This window comes from Ochotona princeps, chromosome 5 (genome assembly GCF_030435755.1).
Source record: "Ochotona princeps isolate mOchPri1 chromosome 5, mOchPri1.hap1, whole genome shotgun sequence".
In the NCBI taxonomy this organism is placed as follows: Eukaryota; Metazoa; Chordata; class Mammalia; order Lagomorpha; family Ochotonidae; genus Ochotona; species Ochotona princeps.
Window position 1 is genome coordinate 83,781,272 of NC_080836.1, and position 15,855 is coordinate 83,797,126.

Genomic DNA, 15,855 nt, shown 5'->3' on the forward strand with positions numbered 1-15,855 from the left:
ATTGTTCCCGTTGGAGAAGACAGGAAGGAATCCCAGAAACAACGCGGAACAAAAAGTGAGGTGACTGTCCGGGAAAGTAAGGAGAAAGAGCCCCCTGTGCTGTTTAGGTTTAGGGCTGGAACCAAAGGAAGGAAGGAAGGCGTGCCCTCGGCCAGGCCCCGCCCCCAGACCAAGAGGCCCCGCCCTCGCCTGCCAGGCCCCGCCCCCAGCCTGGCAGCCTCGCGGCTCCTCCCTCCAGGCAGGGGCGGAACTTCCTCCGAGCTGGGCCTCAGCTTCCGGACGAGTCCGGAAGGGTGCCGGGCTGAAGGGGCGGGACTAAAACCGTCGGCCAATGGGAGCGACGCCGTGGTCCTGCCGGGCGGCTCGTGGGGGTAACTTGCACCATGGCGTCGGGCTGCAAGATTGGTCCTTCCATCCTCAACAGTGATCTGGCCAACTTGGGGGCCGAGTGCCTGCGGATGCTAGACTCGGGGGCCGACTACCTGCACCTGGATGTAATGGACGGGTAACTCCGCGGGGCGCGGGGGGCGGGATGCATGGCGTCCCTGGAGTCCCGGAGCTCCTGGCTGGGAACGCGGTGCCGAGCAGGGACCTCCTGGCCCAGCTGCTCCTCTCTCCCCCACGACCAACGCGTGGTCCTCCAGCACTTGGGGCCCGGGAGCGACCAGCTAGAGAAACCGAGGCAGGCATGACTTGCCGTGACCTGCGGGTTGTGCCTGCGAGGCGCTGGCTGAGGCGGCCCTTTTGGGGAACGGCCCCGAGGTTTGTTGCACCTGCCGGGAGGCTTGCCGCCTTCTGCCACTTGCTGGATTGCCTCGGACATGCCGCCTGACCGTGTTGAGCTTCAGTTTTGGAAACTGACAAAACTGACAAATGGTGTTGAGTAACTGAACCTCCTCCCACTTTGGCATCGTTGGAGATGAAATGAGCGAGCCCAGGTTTACCGTGCCTGGCATGTAGTACATTCTTTGTAATTGTTAGTTGTTTTATTATTAACTAAAATTCTGATTTTGCTGTCTATTTCTCTTCAGGCACCCTGCTCTTCAGGGAGGTCAGTTTTTTGTAAGTAATTTTTAAGCACTGTAGTTACAGCACGTAATATTTTCTGGAATCAGGTTTTAGCTGCTTGAGTGGGTTGTAAAGTGAGGAAACAAACCAAGAGAGAACAATCCCCTCCCCACTGCTGTTAGGCAGGATAGTGACAGACTTCAGCTTTGGATGTGCCAAGTAGTTCTCTAAGTGCCATTGTTAACTGGCTGTGAAATTACAAAAGCCATTCCCTTGCGTTGAGATAGATTAATCCTTGTATTTCTAATAGGGAAAACCATGTTCTTTTTCCCCCCTCATTCTGCTATGCAAATGGGTGTTATTTGTAAAAGACAACCGACTTCTTGGTGTCACTCTAATCTGTGGAGTTACGATTTCCTTTGTTTTGAGTGGTTTAATATGTTGTTTTTCCTTTGCATTCTACTCAGTCAGCTTAGCAGTCTGTTCAGCTGATAGGCTAAATGTGCAAGAAGGTTAGTAATATTAACCCTCTCGATTTTAGTTTGCACACTTGTGCTTAAAATTCCTAAACTGTCACAAAGGATGCCGAATGGGGTGGGTAGCTCAGGCACAGGGGACTACATTTTTTGTGCCTGAGACAGTCTCCCGTCGTTAGGGGATAGAACTGGTTCCTGGTTGTGTGGGAGTCCCCTCCATACACGCAGCAGTCGGACTTTATGCAAGTCAAGTATGAATAGATGGTGGTAGTAGTTGTCTGAGTGCACCAGTCCGGAATACTCATGATAACCCTGGCAGCTGTGTTGATGCCCACTTGCCTGTAGCTGTCAGAGTGCTCTTTCCTGGGCTAACCTGCAGTCTTTCGAGGTGGATGCTGTGATTAGCACGTGCAGGTGAGGCATTGGGCACCGAGAGGTTGAGTCTGCTGGTTAGGAAGTGGTGGGGCCTGGGTGGAAAGCAGAATGATACCTGCTGTTTCTTGTTTATTTGCTGTCACTCCTGCTACACAGACAGCTTCCTGAAAGCAGGTTCTGTCTTTTGCTTACCTGGGTGTTCTGTGCGGGTGTGGCCCGCCAGGAGGGCTACCTGGATGGCTGCATGAATAGTGGGTGGGGGTCTCTGAGCAATCACTTGAATCCCCACCTGCCCCAAGGCACACACTGACCTTACTAAGAAAAACGTATTTTTTACTCAGTCCTCTTCCTTTCCCAGGAAACAATATGGTTCAGAAAAAAACTAAATCAGGGGTACAATTTTGAAGTCTCCACAATTATTGTGTGGTGAGACCTGCTTCTATTCCTCTTTTTGCAAACGGAAACCGGTGGAGGGCAGTGAAGCTGTGCTGTGCTCTTCCACCAGAGGAGGCCGAGTCTGTGGGCAGTGCTCCCAAGGCTGTCCCCTGCCGGGGGAGGTGGCCAGCCACGGTGGCTGCCACAGCCTCTGTGTGTGTTTCCTTTCCCTGGGCTTTTTAATAAATTGTACCCAACAGTCCATTTTTAAGCATGCTTACTGTTTTCTAGTTTCTCTCCCTGCCCTGACCCCAATTTTTCTCCTAATTAGAATGGAATTGTCTCCCTTTAAATAGCAGAAACTCATTTCTGGAAGAGCACCTAATTGCAAGACAGTGCCTGCAATGTGTGGCTTCTAAACCTGGGTTTAGCAATACTGACATCTAAACTAATCTCCATGATTTAAACTGGGGAAATTTTACATTAATACTAAAATTAAGAGATCTGCTGGCCTGGCCCAGGGTTTCATAGGACCACAGACAGACTGGGGAAGAATCGGGCAGCCATGTCTGGCCGGCCCAGGGTTTGTGCTCTACCTGGTGCCCCATCTTTCCTGTTTTGCTCTCTGTGTTACCTGCTAACCGCCACGAGCTTGTGAGCTTTATAGCTCCTGAATCCTTTTACCCATCTTTCTTTGTCTGAAATCATAAAATAGATTGCATTACAGTTACAGATAAAGCTTAGGGGGTTAGTGGTAGAACATGCTGAGATGATTCCTGTTTTGCAAGAACTTATGCCGGTAAAGTGAAATGCATTTTTATTGCATTTTATTTCTTGTAAGCTTTTTCCTAGAAGTACTTTCAAGGAAAAAATCAAACCAAGGGTAATGATGAAGTAGACGTTTTGTTGGAATTTCTTACCATTTAGTGTTTTCCAAGCTGTGGTCTGATAACTTTAACTCTTAGAGGCATTTGCTAAAAATTCAGATTGTTGTGTTTTCTGGAGTCATTAAACTCTAGGTAGAATTGCTAACTTCACCTGTAGTATGTGTTCCCATGGTTACTGTTGTCAGGCCAATTTGGAATACCTTAAGATCCTGTTTTGGTGAGTGGTCTGTTGGAGCTTAGCAATAGCCTTTATTTTCTTCCAGTGTAGTTAGTGGCATCAGTTTTATCTTCAGTAGAACAAATAGACATGTAATTTGAAACTCAAAAGCTTTATATATTATGTTTATATTGCTGAATAAAGTAAAATAAAGTAAAAGTGTGCATTTTCTATTTTCGAGTTGTATGATACTCAGAAGCCCCCCCCCCCCCTTTTTTAAGTTTTTTTTTTTTTTTGAAAGAGTTATAGAGAGAGGGCAGGATCTTCCAACTGGGAGCTTCTGGTTGCCCATGTGGCTGGCAGGGGCCCAAGCACTTGAGCCTTTTTTGACTACTCTTCTCAGGCCACTAGCCAGGATCTATATTGCATGTGGAGCAGTCAGGACATAGCCAGGCATTGGGTCTGTGTAAGCATTATGTTCTGTGCTTATCTGCTTCTTATTAACTTATTTTTTTTTTAAGATTTGTTTATTTTTATTACAAAGTCAGATATACAGAGAGGAGGAGAGACAGAGAGGAAGGTGTTCCGTCCATTGAATCACTCCCCAAGTGACAGCAATGACCAGTGCTGTGCCGATCCGAAGCCAGGAGCCAGGAACCTCCTCCAGGTATCCCACGCGGGTGCAGGGTCCCAAAGCTTTGGGCCGTCCTCGACTGCTTTCCCAGGCCACAAGCAGGGAGCTGGATGGGAAGTGGAGCTGCCGGGATTAGAACCGGTGCCCATATGGGAGGCGAGGACTTCAACAGCTAGGCCACACTGCTGGGCCCGCTTATCTGCTTCTTAATCTGAAGTTTTAAGTACTCAGAGGCTTCTTCAATCCATAATCTTAACAATGATCCTTCTAGGCAAGTATTGGGAAGTCCATTCTTAAGGGACTGCGAGTTAGTGAATGCAGAGCCATGTGTGTTCTCTGTGGATCCTGACCTCTTCCTGTGTGCTGGTTGGGGCCCAGGGCTGTGGTAGTTTAGAGCCTGGTCTGTGCAGCCAGGTTACCCGAGCTTACCGCCTGCCTCTAGAGTGTGGGGTTGTGTCGCCTTGGACCTCCTCGTCTCAAGTACTTGCTTCAGAGACTGTGAGACTGTAGTGAATTAATATGTGGGAATTATTAAGAACTCTTCCTTGTGGGTGTGGTGTACGTTAATGCTGATTTCTGCCAGTCAGCTAAACCTAAGACTTTAACCATTGCTTAGCCACGCCCCAATCTAATCAGTAAACACATTCTTTAAGTTTTACTTGTCTTTGTCATTTGAGTTATTCCTTGCCAAATGATCAATACTTTTTTTACTTCTTGCAATTTACTGCGCAGCCATCTTTGTGCATATTTGTATCTTACTTATTGTTTGCTTTAAAGCTTTTGTACGTTCAGTGTGGTGAAGTGCAAGCAGCTGAGCCTGGTACCGGACACCTCAGTGTGACACAGTGGACACCCTCAATGTGACACAGGACATCTCCTGCCCTTGGCACACTAAGCTGGTCAGCAGCTTTGCCTCTTTATTTAGACATATATTGTTTCCAGCCTTTGATTCACTTTTTCCCCATCTTAAAAAATTCTTTTTTCTTTAAGATTTTATTTTTTGTTATTGGACAAACAGTTATATAGAGAGGAGGAGATACAGGGAGAAAGCCCCTCCATCCGTTGGTTCACTCTCAAGTGGCTTCAATGGCCAGAGCTGAGCCTGTCCGAAGCCAGGAGACCCTTGGGGTCTCCCATGTGGTGCAGGGTCCCATGGATGTGGGCTTTCCTCTACTGTTTTTCCCAGGCTACAAAACAGGAGCTGGATGGGACGTAGGGCAGCTGGGACATGAGCTGGCGTCCATATGGGATCCTGGCAGATGCAAGGCAAGGATTTAGCCACTAGGCTATTGTGTAGGGCCCAGAAATCATATTGTTTTGTAGTGTTCTTGCTTTAATCTTTTGTAATACTTGCTGTTTTGTCTGTAGTCCTATATTGCTTGCTTGTTGTTGTTTCCAAACCCAGATTTCAGTGGCTTAACAAAGTTTGCTTGGCCTGCATGGAGCAGTTCAATGTGAGTGTCCTAACATGCTGCACTTCAAGGACACAGTCTTACCCCATCCTATGGCTTTTTCATTTCCTCTGGCAATTTTATTAGCCAAGGAATAAAGTGAGTCCAGAAAATATTGGCTTTTGAGTACCTCTGATGTAAAAAAAACTTTAGGCCAGAAGTGTTTCAGAATTTTTAAATTTTTTATTTAATGTGTTTCTGTGTAAAATGAGATATTTTGGTGGTGAGAACCCAAATATAGAGAAATATTTTGCTTTATACATTTCCTGGTGGTGATTTCATACAGTATTTTCAGTGTCTACATTTTGACTAAGCTGTTTTTTTTTTTTTAAAGACTTATTCATTTTATTACAGCCAGATATACACAGAGGAGGAGAGACAGAGAGGAAGATCTTCCGTCCGATGATTCACTCCCCAAGTGAACCGCAACGGGCCGATGCGCGCCGATCCAAAGCTGGGAACCTGGAACCTCTTCCGGGTCTCCCACATGGGTGCAGTGTCCCAATGCATTGGGCCGTCCTCAACTGCTTTCCCAGGCCACAAGCAGGGAGCTGGATGGGAAGTGGAGCTGCCGGGACCAGAACCGGCGCCCATATGGGATCCCGGGGCTTTCAAGGCGAGGACTTTAGCCGCTAGGCCACGCCGCCGGGCCCGACTAAGCTGTTATATGAGGTTGATCGTGGAAGTTTTTACTTGGCAATATTGTCAACAGTTTCAGGTTTTGCGTTGTTTTTAGAGTTTCGGATGTCCAGACATAGGGATGCTAAAGCTGTACTACTTAATGATTCCACCTTGGCATGATGGCACGTGTCACCTCAACTCAGGATATATTGTGGTATGTGTCACTTCAGCTCAGGATGTGTTGCTGATAACGCGTCACATGGGGCCTCCTGGGTGTGAGAGCGCTGAATTGGCTTCCCAGTGTTAACTGTACGGTAGCAGGGGTGTTCTGGGGCCATGTTGTCCCTGCCATGTCCTGTCAGTGAGATTGTGAACACTTTCCCTAGTAAACAAGAACTCCGACAGTTTTCTTTATCTGATACGGAAGTTGGACATACTCAGCAAGGTACTAGTGTATTAGGGGTGGTTTTAGTGAGCTAGTGGTACAACCTGGGGATTCAGGGTAGATTAAAGGTTAAGTACTTTGACTCTGCTATCAGGCAGGTTTAATTATAATCCTACCTCCACACATTAACCAAGTGATGTGTGGATTTTATTTATTGCTTTGCTCTTTAAATGGAATTAGTAGTAGTATCCATTGCATAATAATTTTATAGAGGAAATGAAGTGAGCTGTAAGGCCAGACATGTAGTAAACCTTCGATAAAAGGTATTTATTAAAAGATGTAAATTTTCTTTACTGCTGGGCTTTAATAAAGTTTAAATATAATTAAACTGTCATTTATATTCATTCTCATATAAAAATAGACTAAAAGTAGCCACAGAGTCCCAGTGACGTAACAGTTCTTGAAACGAGTACCAGTATCCAAAACTGTTATTGTGTGCCTTGAACAAATCATAAAGCTTTGAGATTTTTGATTTTTGTCACCTTCCCATTTCCGCCAGTAATGGGTTAGAAATTACTTAGCAATCATTATAAGTATGGATGTGAAATAATGGTTTCTTGAAATATCAAGGAGATACTGCTTTGTAAAACCAATAATTTTTTCAGATATTTTTAGTATTAATGTTGATTATTAAATTGAAAAATGTTGCAATCCCAGATAGTTCCCCATACTACCTTTGTCAATTCCTGTTGAGACAAATACAGACACTGAAGTGGAAACGTGTTCAGAGTAAGAATTTGTTTGTCTTGCAGGCATTTTGTTCCCAACATCACCTTTGGTCACCCTGTGGTGGAGAGCCTCCGAAAGCAGCTAGGCCAGGACCCTTTTTTTGGTAAGTGGGTCTTATGCCTTCTGAGGCTGGATGCGGTGCCCAGGTGAAGGAGAAGTGGATGATGGCCGAGTTCTTGTGTGAGTTCATCGTATCCCGTATCCCGTATCCCTTCCTCACGTGCTTGTCCAGAGGCTTAATTGGCCTAGTTGTAGTAGCAAGCCCAACTTGTGTGTGTCATAACCTTGACATTGTAAATCGCTGCCTGAAAGCTCTTCTCTTGGCTGGCTGCCTCAAATTTGGGCCGTGGGTCATTTGTCATTTCCCCTGAAGAATGCTTTCTAAGTATTCTGTCCTAAGTGAGCTTTTATTCAAATGTCATTATCACTTGATTGATTTTCTTGATAGAACTGCTTCAGTTTGAATTTAGATTTATCAGACTGTAAGCTCCACAAGGGCAGAGGTTGAATGTCCTACTGTTGTTTCTAAAAAACCAAACAAAGGCACATGATGGGTCTCAGAAATTGTTCATTAAACGTAAGAATAAACCTACATAATAGGTTTATTATGTAGAAGCCATTTGTTTCTAGCCAAGTGGAGCCTACAGGCGGGGCCTACTTAGATTTTACTCAATGTCTTAGGAGAATGTAAATTAATAGTTTGAAGTTCACATAGTGACTTGGAAGGTAATTCAAGTGAAACAGATTGAATCTGCATTTTTGAAAACAATGTTATATACAGATTCGTAATGACTCACTTGCCAGATCTCTTTTGTATAAAAGAAATTTGGCAAATTTTGAGAAGTAGCATTTTAATACAGTTTTTAGGGTTTAGCAGAACTTAGCATTGTCAGGACCAATTTTATAAGGAACTCTTTAACTGTACTATTCAGTATAGTAGACTTGCACCATTTGTAGTTGCTAAAATTACAAATTGTGTTTTCATTCACATTAGCCACCTTGCAGGTTCTCAGTAGCCGTTTGTGGCTGGTGGCTACTCCACAGCACAGTCACGAAACATTCCCTCATTGCAGACAGTTCTGCTGGGTGCGACGGCTAGAGGATTCCTTCACTGTGAGTGCACCAGAGAAAATGGCTGCTGTCACCTCACTGATGTGGTATAGGGAAACTGTGCACTGCCAACATTGCACCATGTTGAAATCTCCAATAATGAAGTACTATTCTCTAATTATGTAAACTATTTTTTTTAAGATTTATTTATTTTTATTACAAAGTCAGATATACAGAGAGGAGGAGAGACAGAGAGGAAGATCTTCCGTCTGGTGATTCACTCCCCAAGTGACAGCAATGACCAGTGCTGTGCCGATCCGATGCCAGGAGCCAGGAACCTCCTCCAGGTCTCCCACATGGGTGCAGGGTCCCAAAGCTTTGGGCCGTCCTCGGCTGCTTTCCCAGGCCACAACAGGGAACTGGATGGGAAGTGGAGCTGCCAGGATTAGAACCGGTGCCCATACGGGATCACGGGGCATTCAAGGTGAGGACTTTAGCCACTAGGCCACTGTGTCAGGCCCTAATTATGTAAACTGTTTTTTTAAAGCTCAATTTCAGAATCATTTTTCAAAAGTAAGTCTTATTCCTTTAATCAGCTTACTCCCCAGACTATGAGAGGTAGTTTAAATAAATGCCATCATGTGGCTTCTGGCCACGAAGTCCTCTGCTGTCACTTTTGTGTCTAGATTTTGTTTTCATGTGTTTCTGTTTTTTTCTTTGATTTCATCTCTTAGTATTACTTTTCTCCCTAGTGGATTTTCTGTTACCAGCCCTTCTGTCATGTCACGCATCTGTGCTGTTAAACCTCTCAGTGTTCCTAGGGTCTAAGATAAAGATAAATGAGCTTTGTGTGCTTTAATATTTGCATATTAGGACTTTTTAATAGTTACAATTTTGTGTTAATTCTTTGATCCTCATTGCTGGATTAAATGATAAATGAATGTACTTCGGGAATTAGGTGACAGGTTGTGTAAATAACTTCTAAAGTTCTTAACTGCTAAGTTTTAGTATGGAGTAGAAATAACCATCTAAGAAAAATTCACAGGAAAGGTCTTATTTAAATCAGTGGTCTCAAGTGTGGTGTAAGCATCCGTGGAAATCCTTCAGAAACAGATGATCTATCAGATCCAAACATTTTTATAATACTAAGATACTGGGTTGTGTGTGTGTGCGTGCGCACGCTTACAATATAAAAGCAATTGTGAGGTAGTTTGCTGATGCTTCAACTCAAATTATTTCAATAATCAAGTATGTCAGTTGCCTTTACATTCATTTATTTTATTTGAGAAGCAGTAAAAGGCGAAAAGAAAGAACTCTTTGGTCAGCTGGTTCGCTTCACAGATGACTGCAGCAGTCAGGGCTAGGCCAAGCCAGCACCAGGAGCCAAGGACTCCACTCAGTTATTGCTAGAGAGCGGCAGGGACCCAAGCACTTGGGCCACCGACTGCTGCCCTCCTGGGCAGATCAGCCAGAAACTGGGACAGTCTGGCCTTCTGACAGGACACTGGCATCCCAGTCGGCAGCTTCATCCGTTGCTCCACTTTGTCATTTTTTATTGCCTTGTACATAGTTAGACCTCCCAAGGGAAAATTATAATTTTGGAAAGCTTGTGTCTTAACCACTGTGAGGCTGGCAGCTTCCTCATACTGATGATGCTCATTGTCTTACAATGTAGTTGAAATATTGTAGCTTGAACCATTGTAACTCAGGATCATCTCTATTTCTTCCTTATACAAACCTCTGATTAAATCTGGTTTATAAATTAGGCACAGTATTTCTAGCTGATGGTAAAGTTAGGTAATTACAACCTACTATTACCAAATTATGAAACTGTTTTCTTTCAGAGTAGCATATTACATTCTGCTCACCCTTGCGATGAGGCGGGATGAAGCTTGAGGCCCTTCGTTCTTTCTGTTTGGCATATCTGAATTGCCATCACTGTTGGTTATTCTTGCACTTTAGGGCCATTATTAAGTAAAATATTGAGCACTGGCCCTGTGAAACCTCAACAGTCCATCGGATAACCAAATGGCTACCGAGTAGGAGATGGATGAAGTGTTTCATGGTACTGGGGATGATGTGAACTAAAAACTAGGGAGTGATTTAAAGAATGGAAATGGTACCTAATATCAGAATGCTCAAGAACTGGTGATATAAGTTTGCTGTTGGCATATTTATCAAACTATTGACTCCTTGAAAGTGTAAACATTACTGCTATGAACGTCTCTAATGGTTCATACTAGAAATTAGACTAAGAGTGACTTAGCAGTCTAGTAACTTAATAAGTAAACTGGATATTTTAAGCCATTACATTTTTGTCATTTATAATACAAGAAACAAATACTTCACTGAATGCTGCTTCTGGTAATGTTATATAGGGTTACCTCAACAATACAAACTAACAATTTTCTTTATTGGTTAAACTCCATGTTTGTTTCCTCTGAATTTTTCCAAAGCTTTACTACATTTTATGGTCTTAGTTGAATACTGGAATTTAGAATTAATTTTATTAAACACATAGTTTTTCTGTGACAGAAGCATGTATTCTGCAGCAAAACAAAAAACTTCAGCACTGTCTGGGTTCTTCAAAGGACTGTTTCTTGGCTTGTGTGCGTTTAAGCTGCCCCTCCTTATGAGTCACTGTTATGTTTTAAGTAAAGATCTTCAAGAAAGCTATCCCCAGTTTCCCTAAAAGATTTCCCTAAAAGCTTTCAAATTATAATATTGGGCTAGTAGTCAGTGTATTCTTCTCGCTAAATCTGCCATCTCTGTAATCTGCCTCTGCATTAATGGCTCAATTCTGTAGTAGCTCTGGTCTGAATTCTTAGCCATCATCCTGCTTTTGCCCTGCCTCTTCACATCTAATCAATCAGCAACTCCTGTTGGCTCTACCCTTGTATTTAAAATCCTTGATTGCTGCCATCAGCTCACCGAAGTTATCGCTAGAGTAACCTCATTAGACACTGTCACTTGTCTACTCAGTTCTGATCACGAATAAAACCCCATGGGGCCTGTGCTAGTGCTGGCATCCTGTATGGGCACAGGTTCAACATTCTGGCTGAGCCACTTCCCATCCGTCTCTGTGCATCTGGAAAAGTAGCAGAGGATGGCTGAAGTGGTTGGGCCCCTGCACCTTTGTGGGAGACCCAGGACAAGCTCCCCGCTCCTGGTTTTTGCTGGGCCCACCCCTGCCTGTTGCAGCTGTTTGAGGAGTGAACCAGATGATGGGAGATCATCTGTCTGTGTAATTCTACCTTTCAAATATATTAATGTAAAAAGAAAAAGTGAAAAACGCTGACCTGCAGAGCTCTGTGCTTTTCTCTGTAATCTTATCTCCCTACCCGGGGCATCCCCAGGCCCAGCCACACTGGCCTTATAAACTGCCCTTTGTTTATCCAACTTCGAATATACTCTCTGTGACAGTGTAGATTGTCAGCATTGCTTTTTCTTTACCCTCAGAAATTAGAAGGGTTAATCATGGCAATAGATGTTGAAATAAAATCGCTTAACTTAGAGAAAATAAGGTTACATAGATAATACCATTTACCTTTCTGAACCTGATCTAGTTTCATGATTCTTTACTTTCATTGATGGCAACCTATGCATTTTGTAAGAAAAAAATTGTTTTTTGATTGATGATTTATGTGAAACCTGTCAAGAGAAAGACAGATTAGATTTTTGTCTTGCTAGGAGAATTTATATCCAAACATGGCAGGAACTTCAGTCTGCTTAGATGATATGAACTTGGCATTTCCTTCTGGTAACTAGATGTGTCTTGTCTTCGCAGACATGCACATGATGGTCTCCAGGCCAGAACAGTGGGTAAAACCAATGGCTGTAGCAGGAGCCAATCAATACACCTTCCATCTGGAGGCCACTGAGAACCCAGGGGCTTTGATCAAGGACATTCGAGAGAATGGGATGAAGGTAAGCCATCAGTGATGACATGATACCACACTACTCAATTGTGATGTCACTGTTGGTATATTCATGCTGTCTCAGATTTGGTGGGAAGCATGAAACAAATCAGTGAGAAAAGACTTCAGCAGGTGTTCTTCAGCCTCTGAAGCCAGATTTTCTAAGTCTGACGTATTTGTCAGATACGATGTGAGTATCCCATTGTCTTCTGAAAGTGATTACATGAGAGTCTTAAATTTGATAGCCATGTTTTTAACTGAGTTTATTTATTTATTTAAAGATTTATTTATTTTTATTGGAAAGTTAGATATACAGAGAGGAGAAACAGGAAGATCTTCCGTGCATTGATTCACTCCCCAAGTGGCCACAACAGCCGGAGCTGAGCTGATCTGAAGCCAGGAGCTTGGAGCCTCTTTCAGGTTTCCCGTGTGGGTGCAGGGTCCCAAGGCTTTGGACTTTCCTCGATTGCTGTCCCAGGCCACAAGCAGGGAGCTGGATCAGAAGCAGGGCCACCGGGATTAGAATCAGAATCTGTTTAGGATCCCGGTGTGTGCAAGGCGAGGACTTTAGCTGCTAGCCTACCGTGCTGGGCCCAAGTATATTTTTTAAATTAATATAATGGTATTAGTGATTTTTGTATTACGTTTATTTATAAATATCAGTTCTTTCTCTGGGTACTACTGAAATGCCACAATAATTGATACAGAAGTAACTGCTAATATGATGTCGTAAATTTGTTTCTGTTGTAGGTTGGCCTTGCCATCAAGCCTGGAACTACAGTGGAGTATTTGGCACCGTGGGCTAATCAGATAGATATGGCCTTGGTTATGACTGTGGAGCCTGGGTTTGGAGGACAGAAGTTCATGGAAGATATGATGCCAAAGGTAAAAAAAATGGATTGGATTCTGGGGTGAGGCTTTTATGGTATGTTTGTTCACTAAGTATCATAGACGTGAATATTTAAGCATAAATATCACATTGTGTATTGTATTCAGTTTCATAAATTAAAAGGTATTTATATTTTGACATACTCCAAAAAATGAGGCAAAACTATCTGTAATTTTGAGGTTTCTTGGGAGTTTTCCTTGAATGTGGAATATTTATCTTTATGTTGTTTCCATGGAATATAGTTTGTGAAGCTATGATAAATTCAATGTTATTTGCCAAACAGAAAAAAAAAGTGTGCCTTTATAAAGTTTGATTTCATTAAAAAGCAAGTGCTGTCCAATAATGTTTTATAATAGTAGTTACCATTGTGAAAGATTCGGCTATTTGACTTTGTTGTTTACTTGGTTGTTTTTTCCCTCCACATACCCGCTGTAGGAGTCACTTATTTACTCGTGTGTATCTAGGTTCACTGGTTGAGGACGCAGTTCCCTTCTTTGGATATAGAGGTCGATGGTGGAGTAGGTCCCGACACCATTCATAAGTGTGCAGAGGTGAGAAGGCTCCTCTCCTGTCCTGAGAGTATTTTCCTGTCTAACATAATTTCTGGGACATTTTCTTGTAGGTCGAAGAGATTTTGCTAACATTTCCTAAACTGACTTTCTTTTATTCAGAAATACTTTTTGTTTAAATGTCTTAAGTAGTTAGATAAACTGCAATAAGTGAATATTCTAAATCACATAAATTGTTAAAGAATAAATCCTGGTTGTCTTAAGCAAGGCCAAAAGAAAAATTCTTGTTAAAAAAAAATCTGAATATGTTGGATGGCAGTCTTTTGAAGGATCTTTAAGTTCTAGAGCCTTTGAGGAAAATAGAAAGTGTGTTAGTTATCTATCCTGTCTCTTTTAAAAACAGACTGGAAGCATTTTTGGTAAAAGTTGAGGCCAGATAGCAGACACTGGCCCCTTGTGAGTTTCCCATTGATCCTCTGCATAGAGGTGAGATGAACTTCTATTAACTCTATAACAGGTGCTAGCCTTTCCTGTAGTAACACAGGTAGTTAAAACTTACCTAGCCTGCTCTTAGTCAGCAGTGTAGTAGACCTGCTCTTCTGGTTCCTCTATAAATGTCACCACTCTTCTGCTTGGGGCACACGTAGTAAAAACTTTCCCAGATACTTCTGGAAAAGCAGCGGGTCAGGTGATTGATGAACATGTTTCTTTTGACTTCTTGTGGGATTACTTTTTATTAACTGTGCTTTGCCATTATGGTCTATGAAAAACTCTAGAAGTTATTTTTTATAATGAATATTGCTGCAGTTGGAATGAGTAATGGAGTTTCACTGGAGACTTTCCTCAGCTTTTGGTCACTGCCACCCCCTCCCCGGCTTCTGCGCCTTCCTTCCGCACGTCAGGCCCATCATAGATTGGATTTCATTTCTAAAGTGGAAATCTTAGGAAGCTCAGCTCAATTCAGACCCATTTAGATGACCTCAAATATATTCTGAAATGCACTGAGGTATAAATAAGGTCATATACCATTCTTTTTGGCACAAAATCAGTTATTTATGATGGTGCAGTTTTATGAGTAATTTCATATTAACAATAATTATTTCAGATCATCTAAAAATTCATATAAATAAAAGACCAAAAGTTTTAGTATCTATGTGAGCATTACTGTATAAGGATATTTCAGAAAGCCTATGAGAAAATGGTATTAAAAGATATTTATTGATTAAAATATTGGATTTCCTGCATGTTGTTTTCATAATATGCATTCTCCATCATTGTTTTGAAGATTCCTCATGTGCATGAATCTCAAAATTTTTTGAACAAAAATAAACCTGTCGTTAAATTTGAATCATTAGCACCACTTTCTAAATATTTTAAAGTGTCTCATATTTTAGAAAAAACTTACTATGTTTGAGCATTAAAGGTGTATCCTCATCTAATGGTGAGCAGCGATACTGTGTGTTTAAAGTTGGACTATCAGAAAGCTCTGTGATCTCTGAAGGTATATCATCATTTGTAAACATTTTTAACTTTACCTAATTGAATCAAATGTCGAATATCAAAGTGGTTTTTACACAGTGTGGACAGAGGCAAGGCCGTAAACTCTAGTCCCGACATTGTTTTAGACTGTCTTTCAGGCATAACCTAGGTGTTTGCTTCTTCCAGGCGGGAGCTAACATGATTGTATCTGGCAGTGCCATTATGAGGAGCGAAGACCCCAGATCTGTGATCAACCTCTTAAGGAATGTTTGTTCAGAAGCTGCTCAGAAACGCTCTCTTGATCGATGAACCCACAAGGATCCCAAAGTTTCTGCTCATGGAATCTTTCTACTTGGAAAACAGGAATATTGACTTCCAAATCATATCACAATTGGCAGTGCTGCTTTACTGAGCTGTTCATTTCCTTGATTAAAACCTATTGTGCGTATCCTAAGAGGTTAGAAATTGGTGTGTATTACTACAGCTTTGTAGATGCAATTTAAAAGTTGTGGTGGAATACCCTGTTTTTACTGGGATACTTGATTTTTATAAAGTAAATGTATGATTGTGTTAAGGTAACAAACAGAAATGTGTCTTTATGCCTAGAGAGGGACTATTCATTACTATGAAAAAAGCTATTTTTATTTCTAATAATAATTTTCTGCTTTTTCTCAGCTACTTTCCAAAAGCAAAGGAAGTCTTTATGTCCTTCCAATTTCATGTCATTTCTGACTTGTTTCTCTGCTTGACGGTATCAGTACAGTGGAACTTTAAATACAAGCTCGGGTAGGATGGCATACCATATTCTTGCATCTGAAACATTTTTTCTTTTCACCTTATGCTTGATTAAAAA

General features: G+C 42.2%; 1 protein-coding gene across 4 annotated transcripts; it reads left to right on the forward strand.

Moving 5' to 3' along the window:
- Positions 1-325: 325 nt before the first annotated feature.
- On the forward strand, positions 326-15,615 carry RPE (ribulose-5-phosphate-3-epimerase). 4 transcript variants are annotated; one of them, XM_036493305.2, is made up of 7 exons: positions 326-494; positions 1,032-1,066; positions 7,182-7,261; positions 11,996-12,135; positions 12,876-13,010; positions 13,479-13,565; positions 15,189-15,615. In XM_036493305.2, exons 1-7 carry the CDS (start codon positions 384-386, stop codon positions 15,309-15,311), a joined length of 711 nt encoding a protein of 236 aa, XP_036349198.1. In that variant the 5' UTR covers positions 326-383; the 3' UTR covers positions 15,312-15,615. The 4 variants fall into 4 exon arrangements, with proteins under 4 accessions (XP_036349198.1, XP_004576929.1, XP_036349199.1 ...); XM_058664945.1 differs by having other exon boundaries at positions 376-494; positions 1,032-1,062; XM_004576872.3 differs by lacking the exon at positions 1,032-1,066 and having other exon boundaries at positions 333-505.
- The last annotated feature ends 240 nt before the right edge of the window (positions 15,616-15,855 follow it).

Excerpts from the sequence above, each read along its gene's own strand:
- RPE (XM_036493305.2), top strand. The coding sequence starts at position 384 with ATGGCGTCGGGCTGCAAGATTGGTCCTTCCATCCTCAACAGTGATCTG. Across the intron at positions 7,262-11,995 it reads AGGCCAGGACCCTTTTTTTG|ACATGCACATGATGGTCTCC; the intron begins GTAAGTGGGTCT and ends TTGTCTTCGCAG. Across the intron at positions 12,136-12,875 it reads TTCGAGAGAATGGGATGAAG|GTTGGCCTTGCCATCAAGCC; the intron begins GTAAGCCATCAG and ends TTTCTGTTGTAG.